General features: G+C 49.3%; 6 protein-coding genes across 6 annotated transcripts; 4 read left to right on the top strand and 2 right to left on the bottom strand.

The window, feature by feature from the left end:
• Nucleotides 1-743: 743 nt before the first annotated feature.
• On the top strand, nt 744-1,886 carry pex10 (ubiquitin-protein ligase peroxin 10; the record flags this gene model as incomplete). Its single annotated transcript, XM_057063510.1, has 1 exon — nt 744-1,886. One exon carries the CDS (start codon nt 744-746, stop codon nt 1,884-1,886), a length of 1,143 nt encoding a protein of 380 aa, XP_056924425.1.
• A 370-nt stretch (nt 1,887-2,256) lies between these two features.
• Nucleotides 2,257-5,996, bottom strand: N7503_003962 (3'-5' exonuclease; the record flags this gene model as incomplete). Its single annotated transcript, XM_057063509.1, has 3 exons — nt 2,257-2,450; nt 2,507-5,868; nt 5,929-5,996. Coding segments are annotated over 3 exons (3,624 nt in total), but the record flags the coding sequence as incomplete, so codon positions are not given.
• A 398-nt stretch (nt 5,997-6,394) lies between these two features.
• On the top strand, nt 6,395-7,028 carry N7503_003961 (RNA-binding protein LSM5; the record flags this gene model as incomplete). The annotated part of the gene is made up of 6 exons (XM_057063508.1): nt 6,395-6,419; nt 6,470-6,526; nt 6,583-6,621; nt 6,681-6,708; nt 6,878-6,941; nt 6,993-7,028. 6 exons carry the CDS (start codon nt 6,395-6,397, stop codon nt 7,026-7,028), a joined length of 249 nt encoding a protein of 82 aa, XP_056924423.1.
• Nucleotides 7,029-11,802: 4,774 nt separating this feature from the next.
• On the top strand, nt 11,803-13,683 carry N7503_003960 (amino acid permease GAP1; the record flags this gene model as incomplete). The annotated part of the gene is made up of 3 exons (XM_057063507.1): nt 11,803-12,088; nt 12,151-12,568; nt 12,621-13,683. 3 exons carry the CDS (start codon nt 11,803-11,805, stop codon nt 13,681-13,683), a joined length of 1,767 nt encoding a protein of 588 aa, XP_056924422.1.
• Nucleotides 13,684-14,967: 1,284 nt separating this feature from the next.
• Nucleotides 14,968-18,284, top strand: N7503_003959 (GTPase-activating protein RGD2). The gene is made up of 5 exons (XM_057063506.1): nt 14,968-15,265; nt 15,345-16,506; nt 16,561-16,656; nt 16,712-16,897; nt 16,954-18,284. The coding sequence occupies exons 1-5, from the start codon at nt 15,035-15,037 to the stop codon at nt 17,958-17,960; spliced, it is 2,682 nt and encodes an 893-aa protein (XP_056924421.1). The 5' UTR covers nt 14,968-15,034; the 3' UTR covers nt 17,961-18,284.
• Nucleotides 18,285-18,737: 453 nt separating this feature from the next.
• On the bottom strand, nt 18,738-21,206 carry N7503_003958 (uncharacterized protein; the record flags this gene model as incomplete). Its single annotated transcript, XM_057063505.1, has 6 exons — nt 18,738-19,439; nt 19,496-19,709; nt 19,774-19,841; nt 19,900-19,969; nt 20,038-20,846; nt 20,937-21,206. 6 exons carry the CDS (start codon nt 21,204-21,206, stop codon nt 18,738-18,740), a joined length of 2,133 nt encoding a protein of 710 aa, XP_056924420.1.
• Between the last annotated feature and the right edge of the window lie 217 nt (nt 21,207-21,423).

Below are 21,423 nucleotides of genomic sequence, written 5' to 3'. Positions count from 1 at the left end.
GTAAAGGGAACTTTTCCCCGGCCGCTTTCAGATGTTAATAAGCACGGTAGTAACGAGGAATTACGCGCCCGCAGTGGGCTTGCAGTGTGGATGCTCCACTAAGAGAGGGTCACCTTAAGTGGCTTTTGGGTATAATTAGTTAATGGGGTGTCCATCCACTCCAGTCATGACGAAGATCTTGTTGGATCGGCAGTCAGGGGGCGCTTTCCGGCCTTGGTGCCTCATCCACTTTCATGTTACGATGATGGCATTCTGATCGTTGCATCCACTCAGAAGACAATCCCTACTTTTGCGATTTCTGGGTGAATCAGGGGGTTTTAAAAACGATCTTTCAACCCTGCAATATCCAATACCATAGGAAACATCCTATAATTAGCCTAACCAACCGGAGCATATTAAAGATCCAGTTTGGCTTGGGTCTGGACCTCTAACGCCGTATTATTGTAATTTGGCGGGTATTCCGGCTGCCCGCCGTACGCAATAAATTACCACCATCAATACACCCAAAACGGGCTCCCGTTATGTCATCACCCACCATGTGATCTGGAACTCCGGACAAGTCACCTGACTTCATCGGACCGGGGACCGAGGCTCGTTATTCGGGGAAACCGCGACTCTGGGGAAACCGTCTATTGATACTACCTTCTCCCTCAATGATGTGCCTGCATCCTTCAAAGACATAACACATTGGTCTTTTCGCAAGCCATCTAGTCTTACGGACGTTTCAAATCAATAACCCAAAAATGGCCGACGACGACCCCAATCTTTCCCTTCCCACCCCCGACGGAGGTGCCCTCGGCTCCCCCTCCCATTTCTACCCATTCGCAACCTCCCCAGATATTATTCGCTCACACGAGAAAGATGCGTACATGACAGCAGGGCTCGTACAACAAGCCCAAACAATCATCCGTTCGCTGAAAGGCGCTCGCTTCGCTCACACCTACTCCGACGCTATCAAGCATCTCACCGAACTTCTCTACTTCTCTCTTACCACCGCAATCGGAAACCGCACACTTGGCGAAGAATACTGCGATCTCGTTCAGTTGGAAGATGACTCCCTCCGTCTACCTGCAATCACCCGCCGCGTCGGATACATCCTCAGCAGCATCCTAGTACCATGGTGGCTGCAACGGCTTCTGCCCGCGCTGCGACAGCGGGTGCGAAGCAAACTGGAGCGGAGCATTGCGCGACAGCAACTCCGAGCAGCACAGCAGCAGATGCCCACACTATCGAAACCGATTAACCTCAATAATAATAATAAAGTGGTGTCGAAGCCGTTCTTCACAAAGCTGCGCATCCAACAGTACATCCTTGACCATTTGGATTCGATGACCTCTCTGTCGCCGATTTATGCACTAAGTATCGCGACTTTCTACTTTACGGGCTCGTACTATCATCTTTCAAAACGGATCTGGCGCTTGCGCTACGTCTTTACTAAAAAGATTGATGAGAATGAGCAGCGCATCGGATATGAGGTCCTGGGTGTATTGATGATTCTCCAGGCCGCTGTGCAGGGCTTCCTGCATGTGCGTAAGATCGGCGAGAGCATGAATAATGCGGACACTGAGGGTGCCGGGGCCGAGACAACACAATCTCAGGGTGGTGCTGTTATTGCTTCGATTCAACACCCCGTTTCTGTGCCAATGCTGTCTGCTTCATCGCCTCGATATGACCTCGAGGAGGATCCAGGTGCGGTTGCATGGATCCCAGATGGACAGCAGAGGAAGTGCACATTGTGTTTGGATGCGTTCAAGGATCCCAGTCTTACGACTTGTGGCCATGTGTTTTGTTGGATTTGTGTGAGAGACTGGGTGCGTGAGAAACCGGAGTGCCCGCTTTGTCGACAAGAAGTGTTACTGTCTAAGATACTTCCTCTGAGAGGGTGATTCATGCATATAAACTTGCATTTGCATATGTTGTTGCTTCCAGGGTTCGAGATATGGACTATCCCTGATGTATATACTTGATCTGGATGAATATATACCCCCATCTGCTCATCTATATCTTCCCAACTGTGTTACAGAAGGTAACTTGGTACCAAACAATAGACTTATATAGATATATATATCACTTCTTGATGAACCTTAGGGTCCACGGGTTGAGGTATATGAATTGACGTAAGTAACTGGTTTTCTGGATATATGGCAACATTCAAATCAAAAGATAACAAGAAATGTCCACCAAACGCGATGGGGTATATGCAAAAAGGAAAGGATTCCAGAATCATGCAGAGTGGAGTAAGTGGATCGATGTCGCCTAAGAACGAACATCAATGTCCCCAGAATCATCCGCTGGACTAGAAGCTATTGGCTCCTTTTCTCGAGGAGGAAGAACGATAGGCAGGTTGAGTTCCGCATGAGCGGGAAGAGGCGGGACAGAGTCCATAGCTTGTCTTTTCTGGTCCATAACATTGAACAAACACATACAAGCATACGGATCAGTAGCAGCATCTATTAAGATAAGGTCAGCATATCAATATATCATATCTAAGACAAATGCAACTCACATTGAACTTGACGATAGTTCAAAGGACGAGTCCAATCGCCACATCTCACATCTTCGCTTTTCTCAAGAGGCAATCCAAGATGCTCTTCAGCCTGGTCACTAAGATTCACACCTCTCTTATTGACAAGCTTCGGCTGAGTCAGACCATACTTCACCAATTTGAACAAGTGACTAAGCTCAAAGATAGACCTAGCCTCAACGCCAAGATATTTGCGCAGACGAGTCGCATCGGCCTTGATAGATACGCCGACCTTGGTGATATCGGGCGATTCAAGCAGTTGCTTAAGAGACGGCGCCACGAGGTCCTTCAGGGTTTGGCCTGGCTTGAAAAGTGCGATCTGGAACAGGGCAATGCGCTCCTCGTTTGCGACTTGGATGAGAGACAAGTTGCTTTGTATACTGTCCCACGCAGACGCTTGTGCCTTCCATTCCATATCGAAACCAATGACTTTGCTACCGAGGAACAGCCGGGCTACTTCTTCCGTGCTTTCCAGAGTCCGGCAGTAATGCACAATTAACTTCTGTCCGCCAGGGCCACGTTGCGAACTATGGGTCCAGAATAGCGGAGGTCCCCCATCCTTGACGGTTTCTTCCCGGCCGACTGCGCTTTCTCCAGGTGATGGACCACCAAGAGGCAAAGACTGTTCATCTATGCATGCAACGCTGCTGTCATTGGCCTTGGCCTCAGAAAAATATGCTCTGGTGCTGTATGGCCTGATGCCAGCTGACTGCCCGCTCAAGAAGTCCAAGTCGAGTTTACGTTGAACATCGCGAACACGGTAAGGGCTTCGCGAGGGACCAAGGGCCGGTTGTCGTTGCCGCTTGGTTAAGTGAGGCCTTTTTATAAGTCGCCTAGACTTGTCTTTGAGTGCAGTTGATGCCACAGCATTCTTTTCCGTGGAGCTAGCGGCTTTTGATGTAGGAGTCACTTCTTTAGTAGGCAGCTGTCGCACAGATCGGTTAGACTTCGCTCTTGATATGGATTCTCGGCTGACGTCGGCCGAGCCTCCAGAACGGGCGAAAAAGCCCCATACGCTCGAAGACCGGACTAGAGGCTTTGATCTGGATGCAGCAGGCGAAGTATTATTCTTTTCCTTGGGGCCAGCAGGCTTGGATGCAGCAGTCGCTGCCTCGACGGGCAATTCCTGGCTTGATTTCGGCCTTGGCATTGAGCGAGACTTGTGTTGCTGTGCCTTTGGGGGTTTCAGGGGCCTTGGAAGCCTTTTATCACTCAAATCCTTGGCCGATTGCTTGACGTCGCGCTGTCGTTCATGTTGCCGCGCGCTTTGTTCATTGTGAGTCTGTCTAGGGTTCTGATCAAAGATTTCTGCGGAGTTCTCAATTGGCATCTTGGACGATTTCTCAATCAAGGGCCGGATTTTGAGGTGCTGCACGGTGTGTTCCTGTTCGGGCCTTGGCGGAGAGTCCCTTGGAGAGGCATTTGGGCCAGTAGTAGTCAGGGCTTGAGGTGGTGAGGATGATGTACTTTTTGCAGCATCTTTTGATGGAAGGGATGGCGCCTCCGGTGCGATCGATGCCTCGTTGAGACCCATTCTTTTCAGCATTGGAAATAAAGGACGCTTAACTTTCGTGTTTCGCTGGGGCCGACTCTCTCTGGTTTCCGTGGTGCCGATTTCTGGCACAAAGCTGGAAGGTCTGCTCATTTGTTCAAGGTGGTCCTCTGCCAAGCGAACATAGTGATTATGCACATTTTCTTCGCTTTCTTCCATGCTGAACTTAAGAAGCCTATTCAAATTCCAATTTTTGAAAGAAACAGCAACAAAGTGGTTTGCCCAGTGGTTGAAGCGTGAGTGATCCTGACTGAGCGGCTTTAACACCCTGAACAGACCTCGTTCTTGAATATCGTTTGGCTCCCCGAGCTTGTGCAGCTTCTCTTCAACGTTGAGTCGAGCCCAATTGGCCAGTCGATACATCTCAAGTTCTGCCGCGAACCGCTTTCTAGACCGATTGAATTTCACGCTGAACTCGTGTAGGTTCTTCTGGATCTCACGGCTCGCGTCGGAGTCAAGACCAGGCCACATTGGTCCGAACTTTCCTTCAAGGGATTTCATCAATATCCATACCTCATACTGCAATGACATGTCCAAGGCCTGTTGGGTTTCAAATAAAGCCATCACATCAAGCTGTCGCCAGACCTTGTTTAGCTCGGGGCTATTGGCAGGCTTCACCCCACTCCATTTCTTCGTGTATGACTTTCGCAGGCGATTGGCGACTAGGTTTTGGTCCCTATGAAAAGACAGAAAAACTCTTGCTGACTCTCTTACAGCTTCGTCATCGCCTTGCAATAACCCCCCTCTGAAAAGAAGCGATAACGTTTTGCGTGGGTTACGTTCAGGCATACTTTCAAGAAGATTAGTGGTGAGCTTTTTGGCACTCCAGAACTGCGACGCGACAAGAGTAGTATTCTGCACCCTCGCGAACCAGTCGGCGCGATGTTTGTGCGCGGCCATGGCAAAGTCTTGTTTGTGGGCCTCAAGAACCATTTGGAAGTCCTGGAAAACCGGACCAGGGAGATCAGGCCCCTGCTCATCAAGAACTTTCAGTTGAATAATGAGCGATTTGATGGCATTTAATCCCGTTAGGACCGCCAGTCCCAATGATTGCAGCGACCTGTATTCTTCTCTCATATCTTCTGTAGGTTGTAGAAGCCTGTCAATCTTGGCCCTTGCCGACTGGCGAGGGCTCAAGTATTCTCGCTCAAGTAGCTCTCTCATGCGGTATATGAATAGCTGGGAATATTCTATGCGCCCTGTAATGAACTTATATCGCAATCGGGTAACCGCCCTTTCGATGTCTGAGATGGCTGCCGTCCACTGGGGTGTATTGCGGTAGACGAAGTTGCAATATTCAAGTTCGATCCGCTGGCAATCTGCCTCGCTGCAGAGGACTAGGGACTTCAGCCCCTCGATATGAGAACAAAATATTCTCTGAGTGGTACAGTGAGCTGTCGCGATTTGGTCTTCAAGATGAATGTATCTTGAGTCAAGAAACTCATTGACTAGCTGACGTGGATCCAGGAGCATTTGGACCTTTGCCTCAATCTCGCGAACCTTCTCCGGGTCAATATATTTGGGTTTGCGAGGCTTCGGTTCCCGTGACAAAATGATAGTTCTCAAGTCTTTCGGGGGTCCCGGAGGTGGTCGTCGCACCGGCCTCTTCGAAGCCCTGCTATTTTTTGGTGGCTCAAGGTCCTCATTTTCGTCATCCTCCAATCGAATTCGCGTCGCGGATGTACTCGAAAATGTTCGTCGAAGCTCCCGATTTGTCAAACGCCGGCTATTGTGGTAGCGATGCTGAATGGTTTCGTGAGGGGTTCCTCGGGAGGAAGTGCGGAGAACATCGCTAATGTTTCATCAGCGAATTGAGGGGTTGAACAAGTTTAATTCCAACGTCCGGACTTACCTCTGGCATACAAGGCCTCGCGTCAGTGAGCTCACACTACAATGCGTAGGTGTATTGCCTCCAATTGTCGGGACCGACGAGGAAGACCTCAGGCCCGCTAGAAGACTCGCCCACGTTCGCATTCTGCACGACAGGCATAGTGGAGCCCGATACACAATGACCAAAGACGGTAGAGGTGCCGAGACTCACTGCTCAGCTTGCATGGTATAATTGCCCAAGCATTGACAACCAGAAGGAATACAATGAAGATCCACGACCAAACAGAGAGAGCCTTAAGTCCGGGGAGAAACGCTAGTCCCGATATAGTATAGCCCGGTCGGCGCGGATAAAAGCAAGTTCCTGAAATCCAGATCAAATGCACCGTGACTTTGTATATCTCTCATCTAGCTCACTTCGCCATCTCTGATCTTTACAATATACAGTGAGATTTATAAGGACTCAAAGCTTGTCCAATACTCATAAAAACATGGCCTCTCAACTGCTGCCGCTGGGTTTGTCCCCTCAACTCCCCTCCTTTGGAACCCCACTAACCCTTCGATAGAGCTTATCGACAAGTGTGTCGGCTCTCGGATCTGGGTTGTCATGAAGGGTGACAAGGGTGAGTCCACCTGCTCAGGCCATGCTGGTTGTGAGGGGAGTCTAACATGCGCAAAGAGTTCTCGGGTACCCTGCTCGGATTTGATGACTACGTCAGTGAGTATCCTTTTTATGTCCGACCACGTTCGCAACACAGATCTCTAATTACCTTCTAGACATGGTCATGGAGGACGTTACTGAGTTGTGAGTAATCTTCTTGGCTTTATCGAGCATTTTACGACAGAATCTGTCTCGCCTTGCACGTCTTGGCGGTATCAAAGTAGAACGATTCGATATCCGCCATTTGCTTATTCTCTCCGCTCTCTAATTCTTTACTTTGCAAATTTGTGTAATGAAACTAATTTGGGTGCAGCGACTACACTGGTGCCCAAACTAAGCTTCCGAAGCTTTTGCTCAACGGAAACAACATCTGCATGGTAAGCTCGTCCATTTTCACTCTTTTCTTTCTTATCTGACCTAGTTTACAGTTGATTCCCGGTGGAGAAGGCCCAATCTCTAGCTAGATATTCGAGCTGGGTGGTTTGCGCAATAACGAAAAGAAGTTTGTGTTATTATACCGAATACAACGACACGAAAAGTCCGATAGAAAGACTTAATTCCACAATTCATGAAACGCTGTTTTTCCAATTCAATTCTTCCGTCTTATCGGGCATTCTCTGTGCTCCGGAGGCCATGACAATTTGCTTTCCAGCTAGGACTAGGACTGTGTCAGGTTCTGAGGTTGAAACTCAAGGGGGAATATGTTCTCTGGCACCAAATAGGATTCTCGAGAAAGAAATTTGATCATATTTGGATCCTAATCTAAACTCACCAGGATCTGAGTTCCTCCAATCAGAAGTCCTCGGGATGACGCTTGCAATGTCCGCGTTAGCCCAACTGATAAGCCAGCGCCACACCTGAGTGATAGGCAAATATGCGCTACGTCTTATCACAGCCCAATGACGGCTATCTCGGGCCGTTCCTGTCCTCTTTCCTAGATTAAACACGGCTAGTCTTCACCTTGATCCCCGCATATATCGGCAAAAGAGCCCTAGAACGGGATCTGACATGCTACATCCACGCCAAATCCCGGGTTGGCTTGGTGCCATTTGCAGATCTCCCGCTCTCGAACTTGTCGCATATTTGAACGTCCCCTTTACGCTAGGGTACCCCGCTATGAGTTGACCCTTGACCGGAAAAAGCTGCAAGTAATATCAGGAACAAACGTACTATTTGAGTCTCCAATTCCATCTCGCATCAGTCATTAATTCGTGTACCTTCCAAATATTTGGTCAATGATAACGATGCCCCTATCTCAGTTGCCCTCCACGACGGACTTGGCCTGCCTTTCAATTGCATTTCAGAAGCTTGATTTGCCTGCAGTCATCCATATCTACGCGAAGCTCTAGACTCGCTGCCCACGGTCAATAATCTTGGCCCTCATGCCGGCCGAGAGCAACTGTTCACCTGGTATGTGACGAAAGCTTCACTCAATGGCCTGATGAAAGTGCAGGTCTGCAGGGAATTGAATTAGTCACATCGTCCAATATCGGGGCTGCCTTTGTCTTCCAGTGACGAGCACATCAACTCTCTCGGACAAATGCGTTGGGGATACAGCCTCAGTCAAGAGATCAGCATGTCTTTGTAGGTTGAAAGAGGTGCCATCGGTGGTCAAGATTGCATCAAGGACATCCAAAGTGCTCAACATGACTCTTCGCTTGGAACAGAAACAGCCTGATAATTTAGTAAAAGTAACATACTGCAATTCCCAAGCTCTATTCAGATGGCGGCGATCTTTATCGCTTCAACGACTTGTCTGATCAGTTGTCGCTCCGAGGAGTTTACTCCAATGTACTGATTAGGTTGAACCTATTCAGAGCTGAACAGAAGCATAATACAATCATCCAATAATTGCATTTCCATGCTCTACCTTTAGTCCGAATGACGTGAAAGCGTACACAAACACCAAGGTGGTGTATTCTCCGAGATATGTCATGAAAGCATTGAACGCCTGAGACTCAGTTCCTTGGACATCTCGAGGCTCCGCAGTCAATGCTTCAGCTTCATGAAATGTAAGCACCGCAGACTTTACGTCTTGATAGAGGTTTTCTATAATATCACACACGTGTCGACGGCCACTATCCCCAGGGCGAGATCGGGAGATTATCCAATCCTTCTCTGGAAGGAGGTAATTCCACCACAACAGGTTCCAGAGCTTGCCCGGAGCCCTTCCATCTGCAGACTGTTGGGCTTGCTGCTAAAGGAGCTTCAAGATATCATCGGTGATAAATAATATTGTCTTGTAATTCTTAGCTATGAAACAAAAGCTGTCTTGACCTTCTTCATTTGCCAGGGGATCAAATAGTTCGCTTTTCATACTGTATAAAGCACCAGGTCTCATCACCAGAGCCAACCAATCCAGCCATCCGCAGAAGAGGCCCTTGCCTTTAAGCACAGAAGACGTGAAAGGCAGCGAAGTGAAGCTCGGAGACTGGGGGGCATCTACTGCTGCTACCAACCAAAAGAGAAGATGTGTTCTTCTTTTCTGTCCTCGCCATGTCGATGTTTCTAGGCGGCAGGTATTTGGTGAGGAGCTGCAAGTTCCTTCGCATTGTTCCGATTTAGCAAAACAGGCGTGCCAGTGAGCTTAGAAAAAACAGGCCATGTGTCTTGGCTACGCGCCTCGAGAGTTCGAGCTGCTATGGTGGCTTGGGCGTTGACTTGCATACGGAGAGTAATAGCGTCAAAGCCAATTAAGATCCCACCCCGTGTCACAAGCCAAGTGTATACGTATACAAAGTCCTGAATGTCTTTGATTGTCAAAACAAGGCATTTCGGCCGTGCTGTTGTGCAATAAGAGTGTCATTACCCCAGACGGACGGGAGCGATGTGGAAACTGTTACCTAACAGCTTCACGTCCCCCGCATTTCGACCGGACCACCCGTCGGTGGGCGGGATAACTCTAAAGTGACTATGAATGACTCTGTTTCTTGCTTTTTAGGGGCAAAATGGTTGGTTGGGCTGAAGGAATGCTAGATCCTGTGGTAAGTTGAAAGACTATCACGGTCGGCTTCTTTCACCTGCCTATTTTAGTAGCAGATGTATCAAGATAGTTGAAGAAGAATTCATTTAAACTTAGACAGGAGTGTGTCCTTGGTAGGAACAGAATCAAAGGATGATGGACTTGGGGCGCGTCTGTTACTCAGGCCGGCGCTTGCCGGGTACGTCGTCACCTGCATGCCTTCGAAATCCAAGATCCCTCGGTCCTGGTTCCTATTCAGAGATCTAGCGCCAAGCCCTCGAACCAAATGGCCACCTAGCCCCGATGCTACCGTGGCTCCCTGGCTCACAGCCACAGCCAGTGACAACGCGTCCTGAACGCCATCAACAAGCACGACGAAGCATCATCCGAAGCCGGCCGAAGAGGAATAATATTTTTTTTCGGGCTTGGGGGCCGAGGTGCCAAGATTATGATAACGAAGCTCTTGATGTCAAGACATCTACATATTTGTGTTTCCGTGGGTTGATGTCAATGATCATATCAATAGGCCCACTATGCTGGTTCCACCGTTATCAGCACCGGTCCACTTCCAGCAAGCTGGCCCCGAAAGGTTGTCGCATGGACGGCTCGATTCTTTGAAGCTAAATCGCCCCAGCCCCATCCGATTTGATTTCAACGGGCCCGCGGGAGGCTTGGCGGCAGAGCTTACGAAAGCCAGGAAGCGAGGGGAGAAAAATCATGTGGCCTATGAGACTCCTTAAATCACACATGGCTGCGCTCTGTTCCCCTTATACGAGCTGCATTGAGTGGCCATGAATATAGCGCACCTCGTGATTCCCTTGCTTCTGCCGGGCTTCCATGCATAGTGGCAGACCGCCAGAAAGCCACCCGGCCAGCCAAACGAATTAGCAGTGGGAGAGTCTAAACGCGTGTTACCAAGGTTCCAGTTGCCTGGCGTTTCTTGCCTCGGACAAGGGACACAGCACATGGTTTTATTCGGCGAAGCCGAATCGAAGCACAGGCCCGAAAGTCTACTGGGGGGTTTTTTTTTCTTGTCTTCGTTCCAGGGTCCAGCCTCAATTAAGTCTACTCAAACCATAATCATGATGTTAGATTACTATCCCATGCCGAACGCCTCCCAGGGCGGCCCAAAGCGTACGCCATCAGGACGGACCCCCCGTCGGAAGCCTTCCCATAGGCAAGAGTAGCGGAAAGGAGTCCAGGCTAGCTTTGTTCTCCAGAGCAGCCACAAATATCCCTGTCAGACGCTAATCCTAGCCTGAAGAAGCAGGCGATTGTTTTGCGCATTCAACTGCGTTCTGTCTGAGCGAGCTTTCTCCACCCTCGTTGCATTTCTTTCTGGCCCTGAGAGGGATTTGCTTATCACTAGAAGGTTTAGTTGGCGGTTTTGATTGGGTAAGGATTGTCTATCGCATGGAAAGTGCGGAGATTAGTGGGTCCCGGAGAGTTGCTGCGCTGGGTCAACCAGAAGCTTGGCTGGTCACTAGGTGTCATTCAACAAAAGTGCAAGACAGCACAGCAATGGTCAGGCCATTTATATTTGAGGAGGCATGTATAGTAAGCGGAGGGTAAGCGGAAATTAAAACAATAGAATGGATGTAGGCAGCGTCAGCAGCTGCAGGTCACCAGACTTGGGTACACAGTGGGATCGTCCCGTTGTGACGGGCTAAAATGCCCCTAAATCACGCAGGTGATAAGTGGCGTTCGATGGCTGTCTTTCCCTCTCTGAAACAATGGAACACTCAGATCATTTATTATTATTATTAATCTTATCGCGCAAGATGATTTTTTGAAATATCCGGGGTATCAGGGTCCCGTTTGCGGTATCGGCCATTCCGGACAGTCCCACCCGATAGGAGATTCATGATCAAATGCAGTAAAATGGACCAATCCGATGCGTCAAAAATATCATGGAATTATTAAAACATAATCAAGCTGACCCCTGTAATGTTGCCTCACATCAGGGCCCCGGGGTAGAAACTCTGATTACAAGGCTAAGCGGATTGGGCTTTACCTCTACCCTTTTGTGGTCTAAGGCACAATCGATTATCCAGTGGCGCAAACCTGCAAGTAATTTGTATGTGAGAGAATAACCTAATGGTTATTGTCCGGATTCTGAAATCGTTTAAATCATCGTCCCTCCCCTTTGCTTTTTGATAACCTCACGCGTCCTTTCCTTTCCCTCTCTCCCTCTCTTCCCTTCCACCTACTTCCGAAAATCTTCCCTCTATTTTCAACAACTACCTTTGAGCGAAAGACCGGGGTATTTGTTCATCATGGAGGACGAGAAGGTGTACGTATCAGACAAAACTCCGCCTCAGACGGGCTCTGAGCCTCTGCCTGTCTATGGCGAATCGCAATCAACAAAGGCTCCGTTTGGTCGGCGCTTCCTCGACAGCTTCAAGCGCGACCCTAATGCGCACATTATCAACCAGCGTGAAGCGGGAGCTGATGGCTCCGGATTCGATCTCGAGACCGCAGCACAGAATGTTGCCCACTCACCACTCCAGCGCCGCCTGAAAGGCCGTCATCTTCAGATGATCGCCATTGGTGGCTCGATCGGTAAGTCTCCAATACTTATGCGGAAATATTACCTGAGACACATGTCTAACCCTCTGCTCTAGGTACCGGTCTCTTCGTTGGTTCTGGAACCGTGCTGGCTACAGGTGGCCCAGCATCTGTGGTCATTGCGTACTGTTTAATCGGAGTCATGCTTTACACTACAGTCCACGCGCTGGGTGAGATGGCTGTCATGTTCCCTGTCTCTGGTTCTTTCTCTCACTACTCTACTCGCTTCTTGGATCCGGCTTGGGGCTTTGCCATGGGTTGGAACTATGCACTCCAATGGCTCATCGTCTTACCACTCGAAATCGTTGCGGCTTCCATCACAATTGACTATTGGAGTCCGGATGTTTCCAATGCTGCTTGGGTGATCATCTTTTGGGCGTTGATTGTTGCAATCAATCTCTTTGGTGTTCGTGGTTATGGTGAGGCAGAGTTTGTCTTTGCGGCCATCAAGGTCACTGCAGTTATTGGGTTCATGTATGTTTCTATCTCAACCCCTGCTAAGTGTCATTGCTAACATTTTTATTAGCATCCTTGGTATTGTCATCAACTGCGGTGGTGGTCCTCAGGGAGGCTACATTGGTGGAAAATACTGGCATAATCCAGGTGCTTTCCACAATGGTTTCAAGGGTCTTTGCAGTGTCTTCGTGAATGCCGCCTTTGCTTTCTCTGGAACTGAGCTTGTTGGTCTGGCTGCTGCTGAGACCGCGAATCCTCGCAAATCTCTCCCCACTGCGATTAAGCAGGTGTTCTGGCGGATCTCCCTCTTCTACGTTGTGTCCCTTACCCTGGTCGGCTTATTGGTGAGATGGGATGACGACCGGCTCATTAGTGGTGGCTCATCGGCTGATGCTCACGCTTCTCCCTTCGTTATCGCTATTGAAAGTGCCGGCATCGCGGGTTTGCCCTCGGTCATGAACGTCGTTATCATGATTGCCGTCCTCTCTGTTGGCAACTCCTCCGTGTACGGCTCCTCGCGAACTCTTGCTGCCCTTGCTGAACAGGGCCAAGCCCCCAAGTTCCTGGCCTACATCGACCGCAAGGGACGTCCCATCTGGGCCATCGCTGTCGCTTCCGCACTTGGTCTGCTCTGCTTCCTCGCCGCGTCAAGCCAAGAGACGACTGCTTTCGAGTGGATGATGGCTATCTCGGGTCTTTCCTCCATCTTCACCTGGGGATCCGTTTGTCTTTGCCATATCCGATTCCGTCGTGCTTGGAAAGTCCAGGGCCACAGCCTCGACGAGTTGGCTTTCCGTTCGCAACCTGGCGTTTTTGGCTCATGGGTCGGCTTCATCTTCAATTGCTTGATCCTGATCGCCCAATTCTGGATCGGTTTTGCTCCTGTCGGTTATGCAGATATGACTGCGGGCGCACTAGTTGAGAACTTCTTCTCAGTCTACCTAGCTGCTCCCATTGTCTTTGCCTTTTACCTTCCCTACAAGTTCTGGTACAAGACCAAGGTCATGCGTTGCAAAGATATGGACTTGGTGACTGGTCGTCGGGATTTGGACATCCAGCACCTGATTGAGCAGGAAGTTGCTGAGCAGAAGCAGTGGCCTAAGTGGAAGAAGGTTTACAAGCTATTCTGTTAATGGGGGTTGAAAATTTGGAGTGCACTATCGCTTTCTTGTGCCTTGTATCATCTCCCGTCCATGAATATTTGCGACAGCCTAAGTTAATGACAGATACCATAACGACAATGCATATTTCAAAATTATTATGAACTTCTTCACTGTAGACTCAATTCAAATAATTCAAATGTTGGAATGGAGACTGTTGAATCTTGATCTTGATCTAAATGTTGAATCCAGGTGCCATGTTACCTCGGGCCTTAGAATTGTCAATGCCGTGTCAGCCCTACGACATAACAAGCCGGTGGACTTTGCATTCGCAAGACCCACACCTGCATCGATGGAGCTCTCCTGTCATGCGGGAAAGGACAGGGAATTTGTTTCTAAACCTAACTTTAGTCCAAACACTATGCATAAAGTGACACATGCGCATGCATTCCGTCATGCCGATCAACGGCCAATTTCAATGGCATTTCGGGGCTGAGTATTGCATGGTACGGTATTGAAAGTTTTGGGGAAAGTGGCTGAGTACGTATGCCTGAGGCGGACGTCGCGTCCTTCAGGTACCAACTGTACGACTCGGACTTTTGTACGCAGACACAGGGATTATCATTATATGGTAGCGATGTCTTGGGTACGGTGAGACAAATCCATTAGATCTACAGAGTTTTTCTTCTTCAATGCCAACAAAGTCTTATCCACTCTTCTAAAGGATTTTCCTGAACCCCAAAAATAGTACCGAGAAATAGTGTGGTGGAGCCACATTTTAGCAGGGCTGTACTCAAATGTACCCGTAATATTACAAGCCACTCCACGCCGAATGGAAATTCATCAACATCATTAGGCAACTCGTTGGCTGCAAGACAACCCCCTTTTTTCTCATTCCTTCTTTTAGACGCTGCTTTTGCTGTTCTTGCTGTGCTCTTGCCTCTCTGTCCATCGAGCTATCCGGCCGCTTGTTCGCTCTTTTCCCACCTCCTTCGCCCTCGCAGCTCCTTGGCGCTTACCTGCCGCGCGCTCTGATTCCCCGGGAATCCATCTCGAGCCTCAAATCTTCCCAGTGCTAAGCGCAACGTCCTATCCTTCCTGTTCTCCGTCCGGCCTCCATTTCAGTGCGATTCGATTTCCAGCTAGCCGGTCTGCTTTGAGTTTTATTGTACTTGCTTGTATCGACGTCCCGCTCAGCTCGGGCCAGCCAAATTCACCGAAGCCGCTCGTCCTTTGCGCCCAACACGATCTTTGCCCTCAATTCCCACTTCACATTCCGACCACGGTTCCCTGATTTGTGACCACTCACTCCTGCCTCGCTGCCGACTACCTAATTCGGGTTAATTCAACAAAGTGAACCGTGTTCCTGCCGGTCGCTGTCACAATGCCTGGCTTTGCGGACTCGTTCTGGACGCCCGATTATGCCTCGGGTCTCGGCGTCCTCTACGGGAAGTTGCAGCAGGGAGTGGCAGAGAATAAGCAGATTTTGCTGATTGCATCTATGCGGGCAGATGCAGAGGAGCAGTATGGTCTCCGCATGGGAGAAATCGCACCGAGCGTGGATCGGTTATCTGCCGCAGGTTTCGGCAAGGACGACGGCGCTAGTGTGAGAAAGGTATGACGAATATGAGACTCGACTCTGGTTATTTTGCCCTAGGACTGGACTGACGGCGCATTTTTCTTCGGTTTTCTAGGCATACGAAGGTGTCCGTACTGAGATGATTGAGGCCTCTCGGAATCATCAGAAGATCGCCAACAACATTCGCGAACTTGTCGTGGCTCCATTCCGCCGTTGGGGCGAGCAGCATGAATACAGAGTTCAGGCTTCTCATGATAACCTCCAGGGGCGGATCAAGGAACATTCGAAGCAGGTTGAATTGGTTAAGAAACTTCGCAGCACTTACTTCAACAAGTGTCGGGTAGTGGAAGATCTGGAGGAGGAGAACAAGCTTGCTTTCCAGGACCCTGAGACAAGTCCCAAGGTCAAGCCGACGCCGAAGATCGTTCTTCCCACCGAGGAGGAGCCTGAAGATGAGGAGCCGGTTGAACTGGGAGATCGCGTCTATGGTCCAGAGGATTTCAAGAAGATTCTGCTGCATATGCTGAACAACATCAGAATTGGCGAGGCTAAGGTGCCTATTATTGGTACGTATCAGAATGTCTCCACCGGTGCGGATATTGTGGAGTACGTTCAGAGATACATGGAGGCCACCAACCTGGCACAGGCAGAACGCATCGGACAGGATCTTGTGGACGGTGGCTTTTTGCGCTTGGTCGGCAACATGGGTAGTGTTTTCGCCAACAGCTCGAAGATGAACTACCAGTGGCGCTCCAGAGTCTTCCAACTCACTGGCATTCCTGAGAAGAAGAAGCCTCTAATGCGGGTCGCCTCTGCGGCTTCTGGGGCTTCTTCAAATGACGATATTGTCGACTCTCCAATGTCTTCAGTCTCGGAAATGATTGCGGGCTGGAACCCCCTCAACAACCCTTACCCGAACGAAACTCCGGCGGAGAAGCTGCGGAGAGAGGCTTTGGAAGCCGATGAACGCTACAAGGCTGGTGTGCGAAAGCTCGATCAGCTTCGATGCCGCCTTGAGGAGGACGTTATTGATAACTTGCGATTCATGGAGCAGTGCGAGCTGGACCGCCTCAAGGCTATCAAGGCGGTGGTTCTTGACTTCTCTGGCGCCATTAGCAACGTCATCCCCAATCTTCAAAGCACTGTCGATCATATGATGCTGTATCAGGAGACGATTCAGCCGCTGGGAGATTTGAGATATCTCCTGGAGAACTACCGTACTGGTGGCTTTGTCCCTCGAGTACAGGCCTATGAAAACTACTATGGATCCGTTGAAGGTATGTGGATATCATCAATTGACAAAACTTGCAACAAGTGCTAATTCTCTATAGAGCAAAATTTCGGCGTCGATCTTGAAGCCAGAGCTCGTGTGGACCGCAAGCGTGTCCCAATCTTGGTGACGACTCTTTTGACATACCTGGACAACCGTAAGACAGGCCCAATTATCGAGTAAAATACATAATTAAGCTAACTCGCATACAGGTTACCCTGAACTCGAGGGCGACGAAGCCCGTCGTGGTATCTGGCTGCACAATCCTAAGTTGTCTCACACGCATCAGTTGCGCAACGCGCTGAACAACAGCAAAGCGGACTATCATGAAATCCTCCCGACATTTGAGATACCCACCGTTGCTAGCGTTCTGAAATTGTACCTTCTTGAGTTGCCCGGTATGTATCTTCTTCCGATCCGACATTTCGAATTACAGACACTAACTATGCCGCAGACTCTCTTGTTTCCTCGCAAGTCTACGAAATCGTCAAAACGATCTACTCGACCACCGCTCACGAGACCACGGAAGAGGGACGAATTAAGGTCCTGCAAAGTACGCTTGGACAACTTCGTCTCGTAAACATTGCCACGCTTGATGCCATCATGACCCACTTCACACGCCTGATCGACTTGACTTCTGCCGATGAACAGTACATTGCCGCAATTGCACAGGTCCTGTCGCCATGTATTCTCCGCCCTCGCATTGAGAGCAGCCTCACAATGGATGAGCGCCACAGCTACCGCCTGATCCGTGACCTGTTTGCGCACAAAGACGCCATCTTTGGCGAGCTTAAGCGCCAGTCCAGTGCACTGGGCATTTCAACTTCCAGCCGCCCGAGGGCAATCAGCACCGATGAGAGCAACCGACGTGCCGCAATGGAGGCTCGCCAGCGCGCCATCGTCAATCGCAGCCGCGCTACCAGCCCTTCAAACCGTCAACGTCACCGTCGGGACCGCTCCAGTGGCGCTTCTGAGACTGGTCGATTCCCCATCAATGTTGCAGCCAGCCCGGCTGATCGCCGAGCCGCTGCTGCGACCCGCCCCAGCCTCGATGTCCCCATTAGCAATGGATCCCCTACTGTGCCCGAACACCCTCCAACTGTGAACACCCAGATTGTTGAGGTTGCAACCAACGGCATGACCGACTCTCCAGCTTCGGCAGCTATCACTAGCGCCAGTGCCTCAGAGGGCTCTGATAGCCCTCCTCCCCCGGAGACTGCCTCAGATGGTTCCCCTACCCCAACACCCACCCCAGCTCCCGCAGCTACCGAATTTGAAAAACGCGCCTCCATTCCTCGCTCAACTGGTGGCCGGTACACCCGCAAGCCCGGCCTCGGAAGTCTTTCTAGCTTCCCAACCGGATCTGCCGTTGGCGCCACAGGCACCGATAGCAACCGAAGCAGCATCGCTGAAAGCGAGCCCAAGGGTGTAACTCTGGAAGACAAGCCCATGGATGATTAAATGATGCACTTTGACATTCTCGGGAGAGAATAATACGTCTCAAAGACTTTGTATAGCGACACGTCTTTTGAAGCACTTGATCTCCTCCCTCTTGACTTTTTAAAAAAGATTTTTCCGCGTTGTCATGCCTTTTCTATGCATGCATGCATACATACCCTTCTCTGCCCTGCCTTGCCTGCATGTGCTATTCGTCAAATACCTAAGAGCCCTCCTGATTATACTGGTCTGTTTCTCCTTGGAATTGTCTTTTCTTCTTATCTTATGTTTGTGATGCATCTCTTTTTTCCTTGTGCTCGCCTTTTAGTTCGCACCCTGTATGTATACTTGATTCTTCTACACATGTACGAATTTCCTGGATGTCAGAATATTTCCGTTTATAGTCTACTCGTCATTCGGTGTCAATCCTGTAGATTTTTCTTTTATGAATAGCGATTGATGTTTTCTAGCACTTTAATTTACATATATGCAATCTATACCACGTATAAGGGCGTCCCGCACGACTTAGGCAGCCATCGGCCTTGCTTGCAGCCTAGAGGGGTGCAAATCTTAAATGCCCCAAATGTTCGTAATAAAGAAGAGTACTACAGACATAGGTTACTAGGTACGTTCTCTAGATAATATGTGTATGAATCTATCCTAGATTCTGTTCTGTCTATCTTTGTAGTGTGGTTTGGATAAGATTGGTTATTTACCTCTTCCTGTATGTATAAACTAAGCAAGTCGCTAATGTATTCGTCAGCAACCAAAATTGCCTCTTGAGCTGCTCAAAGTTCCTCCTCATCGGCTTCGGCTCATTGTCCTCTCAATTCTTATCAGAGCATCTTCTTCCTCCGCCTTTGCGAGCTTTTCACTCGGCAGCATTATGGCCTTATCAATAGCCACTGGCAAAGCTCGATGACGGCCCCGAATCATCACTGCACAGAGCACCAACTTGCTGAAAGTATGCCAGCCCCCAGAAAAGCTATACAGCTGGTCTGGAAGACCCGTACTAATTCCGACACAGCCGTACGCGCTGACGGTTTCGAAGATGATATTGAAAGCCGAGTATGTGACTGGATCTCGGGTGAACTGGCCGGCTTCCACGATGCAAATTATAATGACGGCTAAAGCAATCCACCATAGGTCGAATGCCATCTGTGCGCGGAGTTGGTGCCGAATAAAGTACAATCTTCCCGATGCAGGGGACTTGGGTGTTGAAGGGCTCGAGCTTTCTGAGTAGGTATCGTCGTCCGTGTTTACGGAGGGGTCGTCTGCGTAGATACCTAGGCTTCGTTCTTCGTATACGTTTGAGTGGCGCATCGTGATGACAACAGGGTAGACGGAGATATACATCATTATCACGTATATCACCTGCGTTCCTATCTCGAGGGCGGAGATGCTGGTTATGTAGAAGCCTCCACTTCGAACGCAGAATGCTTGGAATAGCCCATCTAGCGCACGTGGCCCTTTTGGAGTGATATTGACGGCCGGATTATCGTACTATCAATAGCAATCAGCATTTCGAATCTGAACAGGCGGGAGATTGCCAGACTCACATTAAGCACCTCATAGGCTACCCAATCAGCCCCATTTAAGGCAATCACAGAGACCAGAAGCCACCACGTGTGTGCAGCAGGAAATAATGTTGTATAGCAACGGCGTGGATGATCCAAGAGGAATGTCAAAGTCTCACGAGAATAGTGAAAGTATTCGCCGCGGGGAAGAAGCATACGAATGGTGTATAATATCCACCTCAGGAATATTGGATAACTGCAAATAAGTATGAGCATATTTGCATGAACCAATTAACCCAGTAAACTGCGAAGAGGCTTACCAGGTGTTGCCAGCTAGGATGAGAAGGCCCATAGTGATCAGCATGTACGTTGATCTTTTAAAGGGAACCTTAAAAGGCCGTCAGTCACAAACTAGACACTTGGGGGAGATGACGCTGAGCACTCACCATATTGGCATCAAGCACACTCATCCCAGAATTGTTGAAGGCAGAAATGGCGAAGAAAAAGCCCACCCACCTACAGTCGAGCAACAATCAGGTTGGGCCTCAGGAGCTATTGAGTATCTAGAAAAAATCAAAACTCACCAAGGATCCAAACCGTTCGATCTAGCCAGTGCAGCCTTATTCCTCGCAATATACGCACCAACACCTAGCCCACCCAATAGCTGCCATAACACAAAGTAGACTGGCACAATAATGGACAATAGCGACACTGCTCGATACTCTGCACCGCCAAGTCTTTGACGTTCTCTTTCACTCAGATCATGGAATGAAGAATTTCGACTGAATTTGCGCAGAAAGTGTAAATGACTGTCATCTTCATCCAAGCCCTGTCCATTATCGCCTTCCTCCAATTGACTGTGAGTAGCAGGCACAAATGGAGGACGCATATCTTGGCGCGCTGGATTGGAGGGGACTTCCCCAAGTCCAGGTCGTACGTCAGCGTCAAATGTGATATGAGCATCAGTATCTGCAGTAACGGTTGCTTCCCGAGAAAGGGCTCGGGCATCTGGTTGTGTTTCGTTAGACGCTAAAGACTCAGCGTTATCTCTAGCTGTGGGGTGAGAGAAATATTGTTTTTTGCTATATTGTTTGCCGTGATCTGAATCAGTTCCTGAAGTTTGTCCTTGGCTCTTGCTGCGTGCCAAGGGTTGGAGTGATGGAGCTGTGGATCTATATAAAGGGAAACTTCGGCGCCTATCTACCTGTGGCTCGGGCTCATTTGGTACTGTTGGCTCCTGCGATGGCAGAGTGGCCATCTGAATTGATGGGCGAGACTGATTGATCGCATGGCGGAGTTTCTTTCTTCGTAGACTTTCTTCTTGCACAATCTCTCTGAATCTTTTCTCAAATGTTCTTTTGCGGACCATTACTACTGCGATGGAGACCCATATCTATCTCTGATTAGCATTCTTATCCACCAGTGTTGTAGCTGATTGCTCATTTAAAGCAAGTGGCTGGCGATAAGCAGACTGGTCTCTTACCGTAGACCCGCATATTATCAGAAACAGTAGTAAGATCTGCTGGAATGTATTTAATGTAGATAGATTGACGGTGTTCAGGCCAGCAAGCGTCATGGCACTGACTGTCAAGAATAACGCATCAATATACCGTACGCTGTGGGCCGGAGTGGAGCTACCCCAGAGAACAGCGGAGGTGATAAGGGTCACTCCGATAAAGTAGGCATAATGCACTGTGAGGAATCGGACTCGAGGTAGATGGAACTTCATGATCTTCCAACTGAATTTGATCATTCTGGAGGAAAGCTCTATTTGAACCCAAAGCTGTTGTCACACGAGTTACATGAGGTCTTCAAGGGATCATAAGGTTGTCATTAGCCTTTGAGGCCTGTGTATGCTTAGTAAGCCGTCCTGCGATGCTGATTGGTCGGTGTCTTATACCTCATAGTACGGACATATACCTCATAGTATGGACATATACCTCATAGTATGGACACATGGATGTACTTTC

This window comes from Penicillium pulvis (assembly GCF_028828015.1).
Source record: "Penicillium pulvis strain IBT 33274 chromosome Unknown contig_1_segment0_segment0, whole genome shotgun sequence".
Taxonomy (NCBI): Eukaryota; Fungi; Ascomycota; class Eurotiomycetes; order Eurotiales; family Aspergillaceae; genus Penicillium; species Penicillium pulvis.
The sequence above is the reverse complement of the archived record's forward strand: the minus strand, read 5'-3'. Positions and strand labels throughout refer to the sequence as shown.